Below are 22,464 nucleotides of genomic sequence, written 5' to 3' on the forward strand. Positions count from 1 at the left end.
CACCGAAATGCTAGGCAATTCTCCTCTGAAGAAGAGTACCAACAGTAACCCCAGACACGTGTTTCCGTCTGGTTGGACAGTATCAGTAGGGTGGAGCTGTGCCTCTCTACGAATAGTGAGCAAGGGGTCCACGTCTGGATTCCCCTAGTAACTTAGGGTGAGACCCAAAGTTACTTAAATATGCAAATGAACAAGGTGGTTGCGGGGTCTGTCCAAAATGCGCACTGATTAATGCGGATTAGGTGCATATGATCTGGGCTTGTACTAAGATTCGACAATACTGGGAAGAGATAGCCCAGGCCTTGGCTAAAGTAGGTATAAATGTTTGACACAAGTTCTCCCACAGCCTGCATGCTTGGCATTTTAATGCGTCCGAAGCAGGCAAAGCACGTTAGCAAGTTGAAGGACCTGGCGAAACGTAGGATAGCAATGGGTTGGAAAGCGCACAAGTGTCTGGAAGTGCGTCTGTGGTGGAGTGATCTCCAAAAATGGACACAGGCAGAAACCTCAGTGTGGCAAGAGGCGGCCCACTGTGGACAAGGAGAACAAAACACTGATCTAAACTCTTGGAAACATTTGGTGCAGGACTTGATGGCCTCGGCACAGTGATGCCCAGGAAGTAACAAGGGCATGTTAATTTTCACCAACCCCTGTTTAACCTACTTTTGGTTGGTTGTTGCAGTCCCCTCTGCATTTGTGTGTTTCATGTTTCACTGGTGCTTTTGGAGGAAAGGATTTGAGGGGACGAGGGAGTCGATGGGCCCGCTCAACATTGGGTTACATGCAAATGCACATATATTTTGAACAGCACGCTGAGATGGGCTGAAAAATAATGCATTTTTTAAAAAACATAACTATCAAAATAACAATTAACTTTTTAGATCACTGTTCCTAGCACATCCATGCAATTGTCTGCAGTTGGAGGATATTCGAATTTTATTATTTGAAGTGTGGACCTACCTCGAGAGCAGGGGAGCATTTTACAGAGTTTGGTTAGCCAGCGTTTGAGCTGGCATCTTTTAACAGTAGCACAGTACCGTAAGTTGAGGTCTGTGCGTCCATTGGGATTAGTCCTTGGTCGGGTGTTGTTGAAAAAGCCACGTTTTCATAGAGATGCGAAATTGGAGTATTGTCAGGACATTCCGAGCCGATGCTGGGATTGAGTTCCAGAAGGTGGGTGTATGGCAAGAGAAGTTTTGTTTGCAGGTCCTCCTTTGTGGACAAATTGTGATTTCAAGACTGTTGGTCGATTTGCTGCACAAAGAGCGTGGAGCTTTGCCACCACGCTGGTGAGCTAGCTACTTGTGACTACTTTGTAGATAACACATCTTGAGCAGTATCCTGTCCTGGAGTGGAAGCCAATGTAATTTGCATAGGAGAGTGGGGATTTGGTCGAATTTCGTCATACATATAATATGTGCTGAAGCGGGTAGACTGCTTTGAGGAGAGCCAAGTAAGCAGCTGGGAGCTCAGTCAGAAAGGCATTTCCTCCAATGATGTGCCAGACCACATGGGCTTGCACTACAGTCCTGAAGTCCTGCGTTGGGTTGAAGATTTGATTTTGTAAAGGGTGGAGATTTGACGCCAGGCTGTTTGGGCCTTGTTAGCTGTGTTTCTGGAAAGACAGGTCGCGGTCAATGGTAAAGCCTAAGAATTTTGCTGAATCCGAGCGTTGTAGATCGAATCCTTCTAGGCACGTATCATTGAGCCATTGTTGGACAATTGTTTTTTTAGCCGACCGATGAGGATGAATTCAGTCTTGGGTGGGCTTAAGTTTGGGGTAGGCAGTCCACATCCAGGACTGGATGATGGCTAGGTAATTGCGAAGACGACTGATGTCTTGTGGGCTTTTTACTCTCATGTACAGCCGAGTATCATCCGAGTATTGGTGGATGGCTGGAGTGCCCAGAGGCTCCATGTAAAAGTTCAAAAGGATTGGTGAGAGGTTGGAGCCTTGGGGGACTCCACAGGAGACTGGGAGTCGGTTAGAACACAGTAAGTGCATCTGGATGGCTTTGCGTCTGCCTGCGAGGTCGCAATACCCCAATTCTGGACAGTGCCAGAGAGTCCCATCCTGTTGGCAGAGAGGGAGAGGTGGATTTTGTGGTTGACTGTGTCGAATGCAGCCGAGAGGTCAAGGATGATGACGTGCACGTCTCCCATATCCATGATTTGGAGGGCATCATTCACTACTTAGATGATGACTGCCGCAATGCTACACTTGGGGCAGAACCCTGACTGACTGGTCATTTAGGAGGTGAAGTTGTTCAATTCTGGTGAATAGTTGTGTAGCAGATGTGTTGCTTAATATTGGGCAGTGTCCGTGTCACTTAACTTTGGTGAGTGTGGGAGAGGTGCATTGAATTTTAAGGTCAAGTTGGGAGATTTGGTCCTTGGTGCTAAAACTGAGAACTCCTGCATTTGAAAAGAGTAGAAGGATGGCGTCTGCACAAAGCCTATAGAAAATGTACATTATTAGCACTAATCTGTTGCAACGTTTTAGCATGATCAATACTGCAGATGACGTGCAAATAATTGAAAAGCTGAGGTGGTGCATAAATACCCTAAGCAAATGGCAGCTGTTAGCAAATAATTATTTTGGCTGCTTTCTCTACATAGACATCAGTGGGATAGATGCCCCATTCTTCTGCTATTGTGTTGAACCTTTCCTGACTCTTGAAGGTATGTGAAGCCTTTTTGCTTCACTTACATTGCTAAGCCCATCTGTTTTGGTGCCACTGATCAGTCCCGATGGCTACCGGTGCAAGAGAACTTTGTACTCCATAATAAAATTTAAAAATGTGTTTTTCCCCTGCACACATCTTCTGTGAAGTGTGGTAGAGACACTTTGTGTCTGTAACTTTGTTTTTGGTAACTTTGTGGTTGCTTGCTTGATGCATATTGAATGAGCTGGTGGCAGCAAATACTTTACCATTTTCTTTTTTATGGCCTTGTGCACTTGCATTTTACCTCGGAATACCATTTTAGAGTACCATATATTCCAAAATGACTGAGCGATGAGATTCTTGCCTGTCATTTGGACATCTTGTATTTTGACCTTTTTCCTGTCCTGCTAGTGTCAGATTTCCCATGTATGTTAAGCCTGCTCTCAGGGAAAGCTCCTGCTTTTGCGTGCGAAATGGCATTCTGCAGGTCTAGTCGGATGTAGGGGCTTGGTCTGCCTGTACTCTTGTCTACATCCATACCAGTGTGTGTTGCTGGGCAGATGTGGTGGCCAGAGGCTGTCCATGATTGGACAGCCCCTTACACGTTTGAATGGTGCAGATTCTTGCCATTGGTGGCTTGTTCCTGGATAAAGGGTGGATTCCTGCAGCCTTTCAACAGATCATTGTTGGAGCCTGGGCCCTTAGAACGAGAGCAGCCAGCTGAAGACCAAGACCTCCTCTTTGGAAGCTTGCCAGCAACACTAGTCTTTTCTTGCCTGGCAAAGCTGTGCCTCTCTGCAGATCGCCTGAAGATCTTAATCAGTGCTTTTGCCCCTTTGCTGGTGGAAACAACAGTCCCGACCTCTGCTCGCAGATCCAGCTGCTGGAAGTGCTTGGAAGAGTCCCAGATCCATCCTGTCGGTTAGCCAGATGACCTGCTGGGCTACTTCTCTGCAATGGTCACCATCCCAAATTGAACCTTCGGAATCTGCAGATCCTCAGCTTATGGAACAAGAAGCATTTCCCTGAACGTGCAGCTCTCCAGCACGAAGAGGGGCAAGCCCAGGTTCTTTGTTTCCGCCACAAGAATCTTTTTTTCAAGTGGCCATCACTGCCTACATTGTGTCCTGGGAGTCCTGTGGTTGTTGCCGGAGTGGGGGGCCCATAGCCAGTGTGTCCTGGGTGTCCAGCTGTCCACTATCCATAACTGATCCATTGGAGAATGGAACCGAGATCTAGCCGGGCCCCAACACCTGATGGCTGAAATGACCTGTGCACCTGAATCTCCAACAAAATCAAAGCGCGAATCAGAGCAGGTGTATTAAGAACTTTCCTACAGTTCTTTTGGGACACTTACAAACTGTTGGCTCTAGGTAACATTTGTTCAGCTTCGTTAAAGGGACTTGTAGCCTCCTGAACATACTTTAATATGGTACAGTAACTAAGGCACTAGGCACTAGGACTGGTTCTATGTTTGGATTCACTTTGCTATATCCACGGTATTTTACAAACTGATTTTAACATTCAATTAAAATTGAAAGGCTACTGCTCTTAGCACACCGAGGTGTGTGTGTGTGTGTATTTCTGGGGCTTGTGGAATCTGCTTAGATCACATGCTGTGCATAGGCCGACATCTAGTGGAAGCTGCGGAGTATTAGTGTGTTTTTCGAAAATCGGCGTCGACACAGGGCGTGCCAGTAATACTATCCCTAGTGTGACGTCCACTGTACCCAAGATCCCTAACGCGTCTAGGATCCTCAGATTGTTTTTTTCCGCCATACTGGTCGGAAGCATTTTGCGGAGTCCCCTGGCCTTAGCCATACTTTTGCTAAAATATTTAAAATATTAATTTATTGACATCCTTCCCCATCCCAAGGTCGAACTTCGACACTCGACACCGGCTGGAGAAGAAATCGACCGTCGGCTGCTGCATGACGGATTTGGGCCTTGGAAGGCCTCTAGCCTCGGCCCTGCAAGTAGGGAGAGTGGGGGGTTGTACATACTCTACACTCTTGGTATATTGGTACACCCTATACATTTCCTACACTTAACAGCCCGCTGCCTCAAGGTGCGTATGGAGGGTACCCCTTTTCAATTCTGCCCCAAGTGCAATCGCAAATACCCTTGGGTCGACAGGCACGCCACGTGCAATCTCTGCTTGCCGAGGGACCACCCCGAAGCGAACTGCAGAGTGTGTAGTAGGTTGAAACCTAAGACACTTAAGGACCGTTCGACGAAGCGTTGGGCCCACCACGCCAGGCAGGCGGCCATGGCAGCGGAGGGCGCCTTCAGCGACGCCGTACTTTCGGATGGCGAGGGCATTACGGTGTCGAAAGACAGCCGAGCGCAAGTCCCCGACCTCGGAAGGTCGTCCGGCAGGGCGGCTATGGGGAAGACCCCTGGCGACACAAGCGCTTCACACACTACACACACAAAGTCCAACCGAGATTCGACGACGTCGAGTTCTCGGAAAGAGGCACAAACAGAACGGCCCGATTCGGTGTCCTCTGGGTGCTCTCGATCGAGATCGCCGCATGACTCCAGGCAATCATCCACTCTTGCCAAGAGTGCCTCGCTCCCTAGGCTAACAGAAGTTCGATCGTCAGAAGACGAAGACGACTTCCACCCCCAGGCCGCGCTCCAGGAGTCAGAGCCCGCAGTCAAAATCAGCGAGGCCCCACGCTCGAAGGACAGGGACCCCACCCCCGATCCTCGACCCCAGGCGTCGAACACCTCTGGAGCCACTAAAGGACAGGGAAAACATTTTTCCACTGACAGGGAGGGGGGGAAAACAGCACAAGAAGCAGCCTTTGCACTCTTCCACACCTGTGAAACACACCACTCCCCCTAAACAGACAGACAAAACCAGGTCTGCTGATATGTCTAAAACCAGCAAATCTACTCAAGATAAATCCCATAGACTTGCTGAGAGAGTCATTTCCAGTTCCAGAAAATGGTCGAGTGAAGACCTAGATAGGGTCATGTCAAGGATGTCTTCTTTGGCTGATTTTTACGATAAAAATCCAGAACATTTCCACAAGGGGCGACACCCTCAGGGTCTAATGATCCTATCCCCCCGAGTAAGAAGCCCCGGTTTGAAACACCGATGAGGTCTACAGACCCCTTTGAGGTACAACCATACTCAAGACCATACTCACTGTATCAAGGAGAGGCTTCCTTTGGGTGAGGACCAAGATTTTGGCATGGTAGAAGAGCAAACCGGGACGGGCTACTATGGGGATGATGAGGACCAAGAAGAGGAAGACCTGGAAACATACAGAGTAGATTCCCCGGTAGAGAACGAAGCCCCGGTTACCGACTCCCCTGTCGATAACCAACCCCTCCTAAACGAGGTTCTCGCACGCGCAGCAGAACATTTCCATATTGACACCCACGGTGTCCAGGAGGAGAGGGACTTTGCAGAAGAGTTAGTGGGAGAAAGGAGGCCTGTTGCCCAGACCATCCCTATCCTTAAGTCATTCAGCGAAGAATAGACCCGTCCCTGGTGAACCCGAACCTCACCAGAGCAGTCAATCCCAGGGTTGAAAAACTTTTCAGGGCAGCCCAGTCTGACCCTCTCTATATAAGAGGACATCTGAAGCCAGACTCCCTAGTTGTCACTAACCCTCGTAAGAGGGCTGGAACACCCTTGTCATCGTCCGAAGCTCCTCCCGACAAGGAGAGCAAAAAACTATACGGTTTCAGCAGGAAAGTAGCCTCAACGTCTGCCTATCAAGCAAGGATTGCAAACTCCACCACCCTGTTGGCCAGCTACAACTGCCATCAGTGGGAAGAAGTCGCGGCACTCGTAGCCTCTGCTCCTGAACCTTTAAAGGGCCAGTTAGCTCGGATTTCCGCAGAGGGTAGAGCCGTGTCTGGTTGCATTTTGAAAGCAACCTTTGACGCCGCGGACAACGCAGGCAGCTTGATAGCAGAAGGCACTATTATCAAAAGATATGCGTCGTTACGGCAGTCTGGTTTTAAGGCAGAAACACAGGCATCATTGTTGGACAAACCGGTGGAAACCGATCTGTTATTCGGTAAGGCGGTCGAAGACGCACTGAAGAATGCCAAGGACGAATACGAGACACTCAAGTCCCTTGGCCAGTTAACCATTAAACCCCTTGACCAGAGAGGGAATAGTAATTTTCGTCGCCCACGCGGCCAAAATTCCCAGAGAGGATCTAACTATTCCCAGGGGCAGGGTACACAGTGGAACAACAACCAACAGTCTACCCAGGGTTAAGGCAGGGGTAATAGGAGAGGTCGTGGTAAAGGCAGAGGCAGCCCCAGCAAGGAGACGGCACGCCTCCACCAAAGCAGTGACGCTCAGTTCAGGGTCCCTTCTCACGCAACCCCAGTAGGGGGACGCATTTCCAGCTTCACCCAGGCTTGGGAAGGGTTCACATCAGACAGATGGGTGCTGTCAACAGTATCCACAGGATATTGTATAGAACTACTGCAGCGTCCCCGGAACCATCCTCCACGACAAAGAGTACACTCTTTAGAACATCAGAAGATTCTCCTCGAGGAGATCGCCATTCTGCTAGAAAAGGACGCGATAGAACTCGTCCCGGGACACCAGGTAAACAAGGGTATTTATTCAACTTACTTCCTTGTGCCAAAGAAAGATTTGACAATGCGCCCAGTATTGGACTTACGGCCTGCCAACAAGTATGTCAAGCCCCAAAAGTTTCGTATGACCACGCTACAAGAGGTAATCCCCTCCTAAAAAAAGGGATTACATGGCAACCTTGGATATGAAAGATGCTTATTTTCATATTTCCATGTTCCCAGCGCACAGAGTACTTGCGCTTCAAGGTGGACAGTCGACACTACCAATTTGAGGTACTGCCCTTCGGGATAGTTTAGCACCAAGGGTATTCGCCAAGGTACTGGCGGTGGCGGCTGCACACCTACGCAGGGAGGCAATCCCAGTGTAGCCTTATCTGGACGACTGGCTCATAACGGGGGAAACCACAGGAATTTGCAGGACAAACATTCAAAGGACTATCGACCTCCTCCACGAGTTAGGCTTCTCAATCAACGAGAAAAAGTCAAGCCTGGTGCCAAGCACCTCAAAACAATTCCTAGGAGCAATCCTAGGTACTCAAGAGGGGTTGACCTTTCCTTCAGAAGAAAGAATTCGGAATATACTACTGCAAATTCCGCATTATCAGTCCGGTCAACAAATAGCGGTACGCAAAGCAATGCATTTACTGGGCATGATGGCGTCATGTATTTACCTGGTCCCACACGCGCGCCTGCATCCCATGCAGGAATGGTTGGTGAAACAGTGGTCTCAGGCAAGTGGTCAGTGGGACGATCTAGTGGTGGTTTCGCCAACACTAGTACAAAGCCTTCACTGGTGGACAAGAGAGAATCTCGCACAGGGGGAAAACCTTTTACGATCCCGAAGTACAGGCAGTAGTCCACTACCGATGCATGTCTGACGGGGTGGGGAGCTCACCATCTCCACCACACAGCTCAGGGTCTCTGGTCTCCCTCAGTGGCCAAGTACCATATCAATCTGCTAGAGCTTCTGGCAGTATTCAGAGCGCGTCGAGCGTTCGAACCGCACCTATTAAACCTGTCAGTGCAGATCCGAACGGACAGCACAACAGCCATGTTCTACCTGAACAAGCAAGGAGGGACTTGTTCGCCAAATCTGTCCAAGCTTGCCCAGAAAGCATGGATATGGGCACTCAGACGGAACATCTTCCTCTCATCACAACATGTTCCAAGGGAGCTCAATTCCCTAGCGGATGCTCTGAGCAGAGACTCCCTCCCAGAGGAACACGAATGGGTTCTACACAGAGAGGTCGTAGAAGACATCTTCTCTCAGTGGGGTTTCCCCACTATAGACTTATTCGCCACAAGCGAAAACGGACAATGCCCAGGATTTGCATCCAGGTTCCCCCAACCAGACTCCCAGGGGAACGCCCTGTGGATGAACTGGTCAGGGATGTTTGCGTACGCTTTTCCACCAACTCCTCTCCAGGAAAGTGGTGAACAAGATGAACAGAGAGTCGATGACGCTCGTCCTAGTTGCTCCCATGTGGGCAAGACAACCGTGGTTCCCACACCTACGCAGGATGGCGGTGTGCGAGCCCATCAAACTTCCAGCCTGGTACAACCTACTGTCCCAGCAACAAGGTCAAACAGTGCACCAGCAACCCAACTCAATGAACCTGGCAGCATGGCTCCTGAGGTCATAGAGTTTGGACATCTCAATTTACCTCAGAGGTGTATGGACATCCTAAAGGAATCTAGGAAACCAAACACAAGGCACTGTTACTTTGACAAGTGGAAAAGGTTCGTTATCTGGTGCCAGAGTAGACAAATCAACCCTGTTGATTGCACTCCTTCCACTATTGTTACATACATGCTCCACCTGCTAGATGCAGGACTGGTTTTTACCTCACTGAAAGTACACCTGCCAGCCCTGTTGGCATACACCACTTCCCATAGCAAGATATCGTGGTGGAAAGTACCAGTAGTTAAAGCCTTCATGGAAGGAGTAAAGAGACTTCACCCTCCTATTTCAAACCCACCACCAGAGTGGGATCTTAATGTGGTGCTAGCCAAGCTCATGGGACCCCCTTTCGAACCCATGCATAAAAGCAGTCTCAAACACCTGACTTATAAAACGGCCTTCTTATTAGCTATTACTTCTATAAGAAGGGCCAGTGAAATTCAGGCTCTGTCAGTGCAGGACCCCTTCTTTACTGTCCATAAAGACAAACTGGTTTTACGCACACACCCTAGGTTCTCACCTAAATTTATATCAAAATTCCATGTAAACCAGTCCATCGAGCTTCCGGCTTTCTTCCAAGACCCACCCGCAAAGCTCGGCTGAGGTGAAACTACACACCCTAGATGTGCGTAGTGTGGTCCTCTACTATGTAAATAAAACCAGACCGCTAAGAAAAACAGATCAACTGTTTGTCTCCGTAGCTACAGGCAGAGAGGGGATCGCGTCTCTAAAGGTGCCATCTCGAAGTGGATTATTAACTGTAGCCAGCTGTGTTACTCACTCTCTGAAAGAACTCTGCCTTTCACGCCAAGAGCCCACTCTACTAGAGGCATTGGGGCCACTGGCTTTCATTGCAAATGTACCCCTTGACACCATTTGCAAAGCAGCTACTTGGAGCTCTATTCACACTTTTACTCAGCATTACTGCATTGACACCCATTCCAAAGCAGATACACAAGTGGGACAAGCGGTTCTAAGACACTTATTTGCTCATGACCCTTCTCACATCCCACCTCCTTCTTCAGGTACTGCTCGGTAATCTATGCCCAGCATGTGATCTAAGCAGATTCCACAAGCCTCAGAAGGGATACATTACTCACCGTAATCGTTTTTCTGATGCTTGTACCTGCTTAGATTCACATGCGACCCACCCTTCCTCCCCTCTGAGAGAAGGCGCATGGTTGCTTGTAGTCTTACCTTTCTGTGTATCTGCTTGGATTATCTGTACTCGCGCTACTCCTCATGTCAGAAAAAATACAATCTGAGGATCCTAGACGCGTGAGGGATCTTGGGTACAGTGGACGTCACACTAGGGATAGTATTACTGGCACGCCCTGTGTCGACACCCATTTTCGAGGTTCGAAAAACAAACTGTAATACTTCGCAGCTTCCACTAGATGTCGGCTTATGCACAGCATGTGAATCTAAGCAGATACAAGCATCAGAAATACGATTACGGTGAGTAATGTATTATATATAATTTTTCTTGTGTGTTACATGCCTGTTTTTTTCAATGCCAAGAGTTTGTCTAAGGCCTTAATAAATAACTGTTTTCATACATTCTTTTTAACTTGTATTAAGAGTGCTATGTGTGAGCATAATTCAACTGAACCCTTCATCACTGTCGAGCCCTTCTAAGTCTTGCTGTTCAGTCTCACTACCCAGATCGAGTTTAGCCAGACCTTCGTGTTTGTTGCTGGTCATCAGAATGGGTGGCCTCTCAGAATATGTCTGGTATCCAGTTATGTCGAAAAAAAGTCGAATGCAAAAATGTCTAAAAAAAAAAAAAAATGTTGTATGTTTTTTTATTTGTATGTTTTTTGGGTTTAGCTAATATAGTAAAAATAAACAGGGGGCTGGGGGAGGAACCCCTCATGAATTAATTTTTTTTGTTTTAAAAACACATTGGAATTTTTTTTTCTACATTTTTTTTTCGAAATATTCACTATAAACCATATACCAAATGTCTATAGGGCTGATTCTGCAAATCCCTCTTCGCATCTGCAAATCCATTGGCACATAAACATAATTGCTTAATTGTCGACACCTGAATAAACCTACGTTTATGCTCACGTTCGCCCATGAGCTAAAACCACTTCTCCCAGTATTAAAAACAGCCGAACTAAAAGTTTGTTACACTGACCAGAACTTTAGTCGTTCGTAATCCAAAAACTGGTTTTTTTAATGCTTTTGCCGTCCAACATCGGATTTCAGTTAGTACATTTTAATTCAATTTTCTTTGTATTGTATTTAAATCTCTTTATGGTGTTGACACCTATGTATCTTTCATCCCTTGTCTCTTTTTATGTTCCTTCTCATGTTTTACATTCCCAGACTCAGGTCTTGTTTTCAGTTCCTCACGCCCTTGCGCTCAGTCACGGTTTAGTTTTTTCGTTGCTTGTCCAGATCACTGGAACTCTCCCTCTTTGCTCTGTTATTTCTTATTCTTTATTTCATACTTCTCTTAAAAACTACATTCTCCAGTCTTAAGATCATTTTATATAGCTTATGGTTTTACTTCGTACTGTAAGTGTATCTTGTTCAGCGCTTTGGTGTAAAGCGCGATATGAATTACAAATAAAATAGAAAATACAGTGGCAGCTGCTGTTGGACCAGCATTTCAACATTAAAGTAGACTGACTGAAATTTTGAAACGTGGCGATCATTGATAATCCTCTTCACTCTGACACTAGCATTCTCGCACCACAATACAACTAACACACAGTTGCTGCAGCGATGCAGCCAAGTGAGCAGCACCCAGTTGATGGCCATGATGCTCCAGAGAGACATTAGTTCAAAGTGTGTATTTTGAAAGTCCCAAAAAACGAATGCAGACTTTACATACTGTCTACTTGCCTAGGGGACAATATGTTTATTAAATCGTTTTTGTCAGGAAGAAAAACAACTTGTCCAGGGGAAGGCGCTATAGGAATTCCACCCCCTTGCTCTGAAAACAGGACCCACCACTGACTAAGACTTTTCACTTTGCAAGTGTCCAAGTAGTGACGGCTAGTGGTCTGTGATTGCCGAAGATGAAACATTTTGCCCTATTTTTAACATTAGATCCTATACTTCACATTGTGTGGTGGTCTGCATCAGGAGACTTATTGCGCTCAACCAACAAGAAGCTGGTCTTAGTCTTCCATAGATTTCTAAGACTCTATCCTAGTTGAGCCTATACATGTCCAGAGTAGGACCTTTCAATCTTGGTACCCTAAGGTCTCGTTTGACCTTCGACTTTTTGGATGACTCTTAAAAGTAGTGTTCCGTCTTAGGAACGCTCCTAGTGACTTTCTAAACCAAAATGATTTATCCATAACCTTCCTCAGAACCTTACTTTTTAAAATGTGAGATGAAGTATATTTTCATAATTGGTCTGCGCGGACAGTTCTTGGCTCAGCCTAAATACTGTGTTCCTTGTATTCTTGTCTGACACATCTTCCCTTGTCTTTCACTACTAAGAATATGCTTGGTTTTGGAAGTTGATTCCACACCCTACGAACATGGTGTGCACATTACCCCTGAGCTGATTATAGTAGAAAGTGCCTCAGAGTCTGTACAAGGTAGATAACCTGGTGCCAAACAAATGCAGTGATGGCAAATGTGTGCAAAACAGCTTCTACGAAGCAAAACTCATTCTGCAAGAGTCTCCAGTGGAGCAAGTGTAGGGTGGGTGCTGAGAGTAGCCCAACATATTTAGAATTAATGAAGCAAAGTATGAACATGGGGACAGGCCAAGCAGGCTAAAGAAAGCTGATGTGAGTCCAATGTTTTTGGAGGCAGGTTTCCTGTCCCTGATTTCCCGGTTTATCACAGCCGATGATGGCAACACTGAATCTTGAGCTCTGGATCTCAAATGCTTTTTGTATTTATTCTATACCTCTCGTGTTTTGTGTTTAATACAAAACTCAGTAAAACTGTGTGAACACTTAGGTGGATTCTTAAAGGGAATCTAGAATGGATCCATCCAAGGATGCACACAGCACCAGACATTGTTCATAACACGTTTCTTGCACAATGATTACCCTTTCAGGAACTGCTGTTTTATTGGTCAGTATGCTATTGTCCCTTCTGGCAACATTGGGATAGAACTCGGATTCACTGTCTGTCTGGGTTTCTAAGGGTTTGGTGTAGGCTAAAAATGTTTTGCTGTTTGTTTTCCAATTCTATTTCCTAACCATTTCTTTTTTTCATCCTATTAGGAACTGAAACACTTTTGAAATTGTCATTTAACTCCACATAGTGCGTGCCTTTTTCACTTCGTTTGCGGGACAAACTGTGTTCTAAGAATCCCCATGGAACTACCTGGAAGAAAACATTTCTGAGGAATTACTGTAGTTGCCTGTACCTGGTGGGGAGATTGAAGCTGCAAGATGTGCCAGATATTGCTTTGAAACCCACAGAGGACCAAATGCATGTTGGGAGATGTGTGGCCTCATCAAGTCCTCTGGGAGGAACACTTTTTGTGGTCGTTCAGCTGTAGTGGGCGTGGATTGGATGGTTTCAACAGAACTGACCTATCTCCTCAGCAGTCATGCTGCAAATCGTTTGAGGGATTTCAAAGAATCCCAGAGGCTTTTACAATCCAAATGGCTAATACAAGGGAGGTAAGTGTGTTTTAGTACATGCACATGTCATCATACAGTGCATGTCAATAGTTGATAAAAACCACTAAGTGCAAATGAAAGGTGCGAAGGGGTGGAGTCCAAGCTAAAAAAACAAAGGCCCTGTCATCGCCCTGTTCTGGTTTTGGTGTAAGTTGTACACTTCTCTTATTTTTACCATTTCATCTACATACTCTGGCATGTGTGCAAACAAGATTGTCAGCAAGCTGCTCTAGACATTGGAGTGCAAAAATTATCTGTGTAGTACCACACCGTTAATGTGAACTGACTCCAGAAGGGTGGAGTTCGTTTTTGAAGTTCCAAAACATAATGTTGGCATGTGTAACCAGAGAGGACGCATGTATTTCAGTAGCCTTCAAGGATTGAGCATTCATGGCTGTACCATTCTCACCGTACCATTGCCCAGTCCAGATGAGTTTCCCAACTTCAAAACTAACAAAGGGGATATTTGGGTTTCCATATAAATGTGAAGCATGGGAAACAAACGGCCTACTAGACTTCTTGGTTTGAGCATGTCGGGACTTGATTACTCAAAGACCCCCTCGCTCTTGCAGCTATTGCTCAAGGTTGTTTACTGACTGTAGGCTTGTAATGGAAGGTCCTCATTTTAAGCATTTGCATTACAGGTGGCAGTCACGTTTGATGACATTGCTGTCTATTTCTCAGAGGAGGAGTGGAGCTCCCTTGAAGAATGGCAGAAGGCGCTGTACATGAATGTGACAAAGGAAAATTACCTAACTCTGCAGTCACTGGGTAAATGCACATGCCCCCCATTTTCTATTTTGTAATTCCTGTTGGATAGAAGTTTTTATTTGGAGAACTTACTTGAGAAATGTCATGGGATGATTGGAGCCGCACGATGTATACCCCAGATATACTTGGCTGGAAAAAGTACTGTTTGGTTCTGCACCTGTTAAGTTCCAGCCTAAGAGTACTATTTTTATATCAGTTTGTATTTTCTTTTACCTGAGGCAAGCACTGTATTTTTTTTTCTTTTTTTTTTACTGCTGTTCGGAAACAAAAATGTATGACTTGACAAAGTAAACTTGCTTTTTATAATATTTAGTTCAGTTGAGCAAATACCATTGTGATGAAGATCCCTTCCTGGAACTCAGCCTGGAGACCACGAGCCAGGCGACTCACAGAGATGGGTTCTTAGCCAAATCATTAGCAAGAAATGCATTTCCCATAATGCCCCTCAGGAACTGAAAACAAAATTGGGATCCAGGAAGAGGAATTGCGGCAGGCAAATCTCGCAAATACTCTGTCTGGTCACTTAATCCAGGGTTGACATCAGGATACCTGTCTCTGGGCCGCTCGGCAATTGTACAGGCCAACTACCCTAAGATCGACATCTCCCTCAATGCCCTCCTATCCCACCTAGAAAACCCAGAATGGATCAGGGAAATTAAATGATCCCTTTAAGGACAGACCATGGGAAAACCCTTCAAAGACAGAAAGACTATCCATAGAGCCCACTAACACTTTTATCTTCCAACAGCTGTACAGCAGATATCCTCCACACAAGCAGCTTTCCCAGCCTCTCCGTGCACAGTGTCTCAATCCTGAAGCCTAACCAATCCTCACACCCTTTAGGCTCAAACCTGAAGACCATCAACTCTAGTTCAAATCAGGGGCAGGGCTTGTTATTATATAAGCCAGGCAGCCCAGCCCAGTCCATGGTAGTCTGCTCCTAATGTGGGGAAGGCTGGAGAGGAGAGTTGCTGCAGAGACAGTGGAGAAAACTGGAGATCCAGGAGAGTGTTGTAAAGGAGAGCTGGAGAGGTTGCAGCAGGACAGAGGATAAGGTAATCTCCACAGGAAGACGAAGAAAGTGGTGAGAGTTAAAAGGGAGGGAGAAAGTTAACCGTGGAGTGGAAAGTAAGAACAGGGTAGAGGAGGGAGGAGGCAAAACCTGACGTGGAGTAAAAATGGAAGGCGGGATGGAGGAAGTAGGACTTGGAGTGGAAGGTGGCGACAGTAACTAAGGAAGTGGAGGTGGTGGGCAATAAGGAGAATATGGTTGAGGAGGTGGTTGGAATAGAGGGAAAGAAGGCTGTAAACTGCAGGGAAAATGAAGAGACTTTGCAAACAGTCCAAGGTGGTACTAAGGAGACAGCGATGGATGAGCAGGAGGGGAAGGTAAGTTGAGATGAGGAGCCTGAGGAAGATGCATCGTCGGATGAGAGTAGAGAAGAATACACTAAGGTATTGGAAAGGGAGGCGAAGAGCCAGAAGCAGGTTAGTCAGCTAGAGTAGGAGGATCCAGATGGCCCAGTTAGACCCTAAGCAGATCTGACAGGTGGAAGGGGGTTCCAGCGGGGGTCAGGGAGTCGAGTGATAGCTTAGACAGGGGGTTGGGAGAGCAGAGTGAGGAAGGAAGGCTAGTAGGGATTTCTGCTTCTCACCTAGCTGATCCCAACTCCATTTTCAGCACGGGCCACCGTGGTGGCCCAGGAGGCTGAATGCTCAAGTTCATGTCCGGGACCCAGTGCTGCAGTCTCATTTGGAGGGGTGTCTATCCCTTCTATTAGTCCCTGTTGGTGTAGTAATTCTGTCAGTGGGTTAGTGCACTTGCCGTGGCTGTATGGGGGCACAGCGGCTTCCCAGTCTGCCCTATACTAGTGGTGCTGTGTTCACTTCTCCCTGTCGGTCACTCTCCTGCGTGGGCAGATTACAGAATCCAGTTGGGCTGATTGATTATTGGTTGTCGGGTAACAGTCTCCCAGCAGGTGGTGTGGAATCACTGTTCTCCCTTAGATGCTTCTTGTGGGTTTCCTATGGGGGTGCAATGTCACTAGGAAAAATACGAAACACCGGCAATAGTCTTGGGAAGGTATGCCCTGAGGCAAAGATGGACTAGTCAGAAATAGACTGGCACGGGGCAGATGGGTGCAAGAATTGGGGGCCGCCCTCTACTGCCACCATCGTCCTTAAGGTTTGAATTGGTTCTGGATTGCTACCCCTTCCAGTCCTTTCAGAGGGCGCCCCAACCCCCACTTGAGTTCTTCACTGATAAAAGGTCTAGTGTGAAGCCCTGCTGGAGGTGGATTGTATGGTTGTAAAAATCTTTTATGCTCTCCATACTACCTTTCTGCACACATTGATCAGTGACCTTTTACTTCACAGATCACGTATCTGTCCATTTCCTTGGCTGTTACGTTCATCACAGTTATCTTTCCATATTTCATAACATTTCAAACAAGGGACTAGGTGACTAACACCTCTGGACTCGCTGAGGGTCAGTCATGTTCAAATGTAGTGCATATGTTTAGACGGCCCTTAAAATCACCCGTTGTATACATCGTCTTGCTAGGAGGGAGACATTGATGTATAAGCTTCCGCGTACTGGGAGGACTTCAACTTTCCAAATCTCAGTATTCGAGGAACCTGTAAGTGTTTGTTGGTATCAGGAGAGGTGACGTATATCTTGACCGGTTTCCCTAATTCTTTTCATCCTACACTGGCTACTGAGACAACATCTTGGTATTTTAAAAAAAAAAACATTTTTTCCGGAGACAGAACGTCCTGCATGTGTACTTTCGAGCCCCTACATTTCCACATTTTAGAACTCTTGGACCACTAGGACCATGGAAAGTATAAGGTAGAGGTCTAAACAGAGATTTAATGTTGGAATTATGATTATTAAGATGGCCAATTGATGAAATATACATCTATAAAAATCAGGTGATTTGTATAAACATTCTGAATTATAACCACATAAGATAATCTCTTTTGATTGCTTGTCGACATATAAACTGGTCAAGACCCCTGATGAAGAGATGAACTCTTGAAACGTGCTGGTCACACTAATAAATTTACTTTTTTGAGTATACATCTTTACTTGAGTGTATGTCTGCACTTTACTGAAATGCTCTTCATTAACACAATTTATCTAAATGATCTATAACAACAAGTTACAAAATCATCCTTAAGATTATGTGTTAAAAACGTGGCTAATTGTTTGGCCTGTGATGAACGTGTGCTGGGGATGGGAGTTCACTTTTGCGAGCTTGCCTCTTTTGCCACATTGCTCAGCAAAGCATGACTCGCAGCATGAGAAGAAAGGCTTTCCAGTGTGTAAAACGTATACACGTAGGAGATAATTCTTTTGTGTGTACACATCTGTAAAAATGCCTAGTGTGGGCCTCCAGTATAAAGCCTTGATCAAACATAAAGTAAATGTATCTGCTGTAACCACTAAAGTAAACACGACTTTCCTTGGCTTTATAAAGTACAAAACTGGGCTCCAGTGCAGTCTTCGCTGCTGGATCTTCTCTCTAGGTCCCACTATGTTCACTATGTTGCAGGACTTTGTTGTTGCTTCAGTGGAGAGCACATTCATGTGCTCCAGGAGCGGGAGGTGTCCTGTGAACACAGACGTGAGGTTAGCAGTCGCCATGATGGTGACTGAGACCCTCCAGCAGCACTCCGTAATTTCTGATGGCCCGAATTGCAGAGTCAAAGCCCATACAAAAGGCAATGTGGGATACTGGGAGCTGCCTTCCCTCACATCCTTTCGTTCCCTCACATCCTTTCTATCCAGATGCACTGGAGCCAGGGGCGGGCCTCAGGGCTGAAGCCCACCAAAGGCAAAACACACAAAGGGCTCAAACTTGTCTCAACGCACAGAGGAAAAGCCCAGAAAGACCTCACAAACAGAAAATGGTTGAAAAAAGAACACCGGGGCATTTTTGACAAAATGGACACCCATTGGTGCTGTACTGCAGCTGAGGGTTCAGCCTGCGGTAGAAAAACACAATGGTAGTAAAAATTAAACCATTGCCACCAGCCATTTAAAGTAGTGAGGGTAAAAGAAAATGTTACATGAGGAAGTAGGATAAGTAACCCCAAAGCACTCCACATAAGATTGTGTGTGCTGGACCTACCAAAAGAAAAAGTAAGTTCAATTCAACCTTACTATTCTTGGGAACTGTAGTTCACCCAAGAAAAGGTATTTAAACCGTAAGAGGAATCCAAAGGATTTATCGGTGACACTGCACTGAAGGTGATGTGTCACCCTACACAAAGCAGATGCCTTTTGGAGTTTGTCAGACTCTTTAAACAGTGAACGCATAAAATCCAAATCAGGGAAAAACATATGAGAGAGTGAGGAAAAAAGGTCCCACTCACTCAAGAGTTAAAATTAAAAAGTCCTAAGCCCAGCAAAAGAGCTGGGGGTCTCTAAGGTTGGAATGATTTAGCCCAGAAATGTAAGTTCTCCCTCACAGGGTGTGATTGTAGAGATGAATAGAGTACGGTTTGATTCTGAGGTGGTATATTGGGTATGGTTGGAAAGGTTGTGGGAATACGTGTACAGAGGTGTGATGTATTGACTTAGTGAGCTAGGCAGTGGTAGAGCGATGGCATCTGTATAGTGATTGTGCTGTTTTGAGGAACAGAGTGGGTGTTGCAATGGTGGTGTGTAAATGGGGAATAGTAGGAGTGTGCATGTTGGAATATAATGGACTAGAGTGAAAAATGTTGGTTGGAAAAAAAAAGTCTGGAGTAAAATGTATAGAGGCACTGTTGCTATAATAACATATATATAACATATATATCCCCATTAATGTACTTTGTCAGATGCCAAGGGTATTTGTTTTTCGGTTCTTGATTGCAGTGGGGTTTCTTTCCTGTAATTGTAAAAGAAAGTTAATGGGCATATGTGGTAATGTTGAAGTACTTTTAGGAAGGAAGGGTTATATTTGGAACAGAAGGCATAGTGGTGGGGGAAAAAGTTAATAAAATTGGACGGTTACAAATGCTTACATGTAGGAGCATTTTTTTGAAATGTAAGTAATGTGTATGTGCATTTGCAGAAGATTTTATAACAATTTGTAAAAGCGAACACAAGTTGATGGAAAAGGTTTGTAGTACACGTTAAATGGCAGTTGGTGTGTATGAATTGAATGTGTTAGGAGTGTATGAATACTTGCCAACATATGAGGCATTATAATCTGTAGGCGTTTATGTAGTCATTGTTTGCATTATGAGTAGTTCCACTTTACCATTCTAAACGTTAAGTACAAGTCACAGAATGTATAGAAAAAAGTAGGACTGCATAAGCAGCTGAAGATTGGAATGGGTTTTGTTACAAGTGTGCATGTACTGTTAATATATTAAACTGGCACACACTGAGCGCTAATTACAAATGGTGTACAAATCAATTTTTCATGCTTTTGCTTTGTTTTATGAAAATGTGACACACTGCTGCTGGAAATGCAGATATGCATTTTTTACTTTCTTAAAAAGGCTTCCAAAAAAATATTTAGAAAAGCACAGCATTCCATATGTTTGTTTGGAATACATGTCTGTTTCGAATTGTGAAGGTTAGTAGTGTTTTTTCCTTTCCATTCTTGGGACTTGTAGTTTCAATTTTATAATGGGAAAAGTGAATTGGAACTGACAGAATGCAAAGGAAAAACCTTTTAAAAATGTTTTTATTAATTTCTTCACATAAACAATACAAACCAAACTTGCAGTGTATATGGGAACATTTCAATTCTGCATCACTTAATTATATTCACTGGACCTCTTATCTCCCCCTCCCCCCCCAGCACTACTAGATTCTTGCCAAACTGTGGTTTCTGCCTCCACCCATTTCTGCAAATCTTTCCACCACACCTCTAGTCGTGGTCTATGGCATGTCTTCCACCCCATATCGATTCGCCTTTTTGCTAGCATATATGCAAGGTCCTTTAGTTTGCTCACATGCTTGAGTTTTTGTGGTCTAGTGAACCCCCCCTAATAAGCAGGCCCACACTGTATCTACTACAATCATAACCCCTCCTTCTGCTAGTCTGTGTGACCCTTCACCCCAAAAACGCTCAATAACCGGGCATGACCAAAACATATGTACCATACCAGCATTCTCTTTGTCACATTTGGGGCATGCCTGTCCCACATTCTTGAACCTAGCTATCTTCTGGGGCGTCATATACGCCCTATGCGTGATGTACAGCTGTATCTGCTTTAGTCTCGCATTCCTCGACACCTTCTTGGGGTACCCCTGGGCTCGTTCCCACATCCCATCATCCATCGCGGCTCCCACTTCCGCCTCCCAGTCTTGTTTCAATTGTACTACCTCTTTTCCCACTTTAGACGTCATCTTGTATATTCTGGATATCTCATGCCCCCCTTCTGCTATGTCGTAGATTATATCTATGGTGCCATCTGGTTCTTCATCTAATATCACTTCGGGCCATGTCCTCTTGATTCTCTGCCCCATTCCATGATGCGTGATATACTGGCCAGTGTGTAACCCTGTTTCCTCTCTCAAAGCCTCAAAATTTATTATAGTCCCTTCTCGCCAGACATTACCCATCGTCACTATCCCAACCGGTTCCCAGTGGTTCCTGATTGTCATCCTTAGCTGCTTTTCTACCCCTGCTAGGGCTACCAATGGCACCTATAGAGAACACGGGGATGGACTCCCAATCATCTGGCTTGGCCTGAGCCACATCTTCCACCCAAGTATCAGCATCTTGGGGCGCACTTTCATTACTGTCTTGGGAAGCCACATGATCTCCCTTAAATAGAATGGGGCACAATCCTGTCCAAACAACCTGGACTGTGAGGTCACCTTCTCTGAGAGCCATTTAGCCACATATTGCAGCTGGCTCGCTATGTAATATACGTCATAGTTGGGCAATTTTATACTCCCTTTCTCATAATAATTATGTAGCTTCCAGAGGGCCACCCTGTTTCGTGTGCCATGCCAGAGGAAATCCCTACACTTACTATCCTATCTGGCAAATAACTTTTTGGGTATTAAGTGCGGTATGTTCCCAAAGTAGTGCAGCAGCCTAGGTAGAACCACCATCTTCAACATCGCCCCCCCGTCCCATCATCGCTAAAGGCAGCTTTACCCAAAACCTCATACAATTCTCAATTTTCTTAATGGCTACCTCAGTATTACACTTATGCTCTTCTTCCACCGTGTGACATAGATCTGTCCCTAAATAGCGAAATGTGCTAACATCCCATGGTATCTGTAACACCGGTAGTCATTTCAATGGGATCCCTTTGTATCCTCCCAATGGGAACATGCTAGATTTCTGAGGGTTCACCGCTATACCAGACAGCCTAGCGTATCTTTCCATCACTTCCAGGATGTACAGAAGGTTCTCCTCAGGATGTCGCAAATACAACAGCACATCGTCCGCATACAGGGAGATAAGGTGTCGTTCCCCTCCCACAGCAATACCTATTGTATCATATTGTTGCCTCAAATATATCGCTAGGGGTTCCAAAGCCAATAAATAGAGAATGGGGGACCATGGACATCCTTGTCTGGTACCCCTACGGAGTTGCCACCTTTCGGATATCACTGCCCCAGTTTTGACTCTGGCCAATGGTTCACTGTATAACATTTTCGCCCACTGCAAATATCCAGGCCCCATTCCATAGCCCGCGAAGGCCGCCAGTAACCATGGCCATTCGACCGAGTCGAAGGCCTTTATTGCGTCTAGTGGTACAATTGCCAGTTCGCCGTCATTCTCGTTACCATGCTCAATAACCCGGTAGAGTGGTCTGAGGTTATTAGGTATGTTTCTATTCGGACGTAGCCCATTTGGTCGGGATGTATCAATTTGCCAATAACTCTCCTCAATCTACTTGCCAAAACGGCCGTCAATATTTTACTATCTTGATTTAGCATTGATGGGGGTCTATACGAACCACAGCTGTGCCCAGGTTTGTTAGGTTTAGGAAGCGGTATTATAATCGCCTTCCTAAGGGACTCCGTCAGTCTGCCCAACTCGTATGCCTCATTCAACAACAGAGGAAGCACCTCTCCTTTAAATGTTTTTATAAAATTCACTTGGGAGTCCATCAGCTCCATCAGCTCCCGGAGTCTTGCTAGTGGGCAACTGTCTTACCACCTCTTCTAACTCTTCCAAAGTAATGGGTGCATCTA

At 45.7% G+C, this 22,464-nt stretch overlaps 1 protein-coding gene across 5 annotated transcripts in view; it reads left to right on the forward strand.

Moving 5' to 3' along the window:
- Positions 1-22,464, forward strand: part of LOC138528612 (uncharacterized) — a 1,266,637-nt gene that overhangs the window by 112,996 nt on the left and 1,131,177 nt on the right. For all 5 annotated transcript variants that reach the window (XM_069640406.1, XM_069640404.1, XM_069640408.1 and 2 more), the window contains 2 exons: positions 13,125-13,529; positions 14,174-14,300. In XM_069640406.1, coding sequence (XP_069496507.1) covers positions 13,338-13,529; positions 14,174-14,300 — 319 coding nt within the window. In that variant the 5' untranslated portion in view covers positions 13,125-13,337. The remainder of the gene's footprint in view (positions 1-13,124; positions 13,530-14,173; positions 14,301-22,464) is intronic.

Source organism: Ambystoma mexicanum, chromosome 7q, assembly GCF_040938575.1.
Source record: "Ambystoma mexicanum isolate Mex_15411 chromosome 7q, UKY_AmexF1_1, whole genome shotgun sequence".
Lineage (NCBI taxonomy): Eukaryota > Metazoa > Chordata > Amphibia > Caudata > Ambystomatidae > Ambystoma > Ambystoma mexicanum.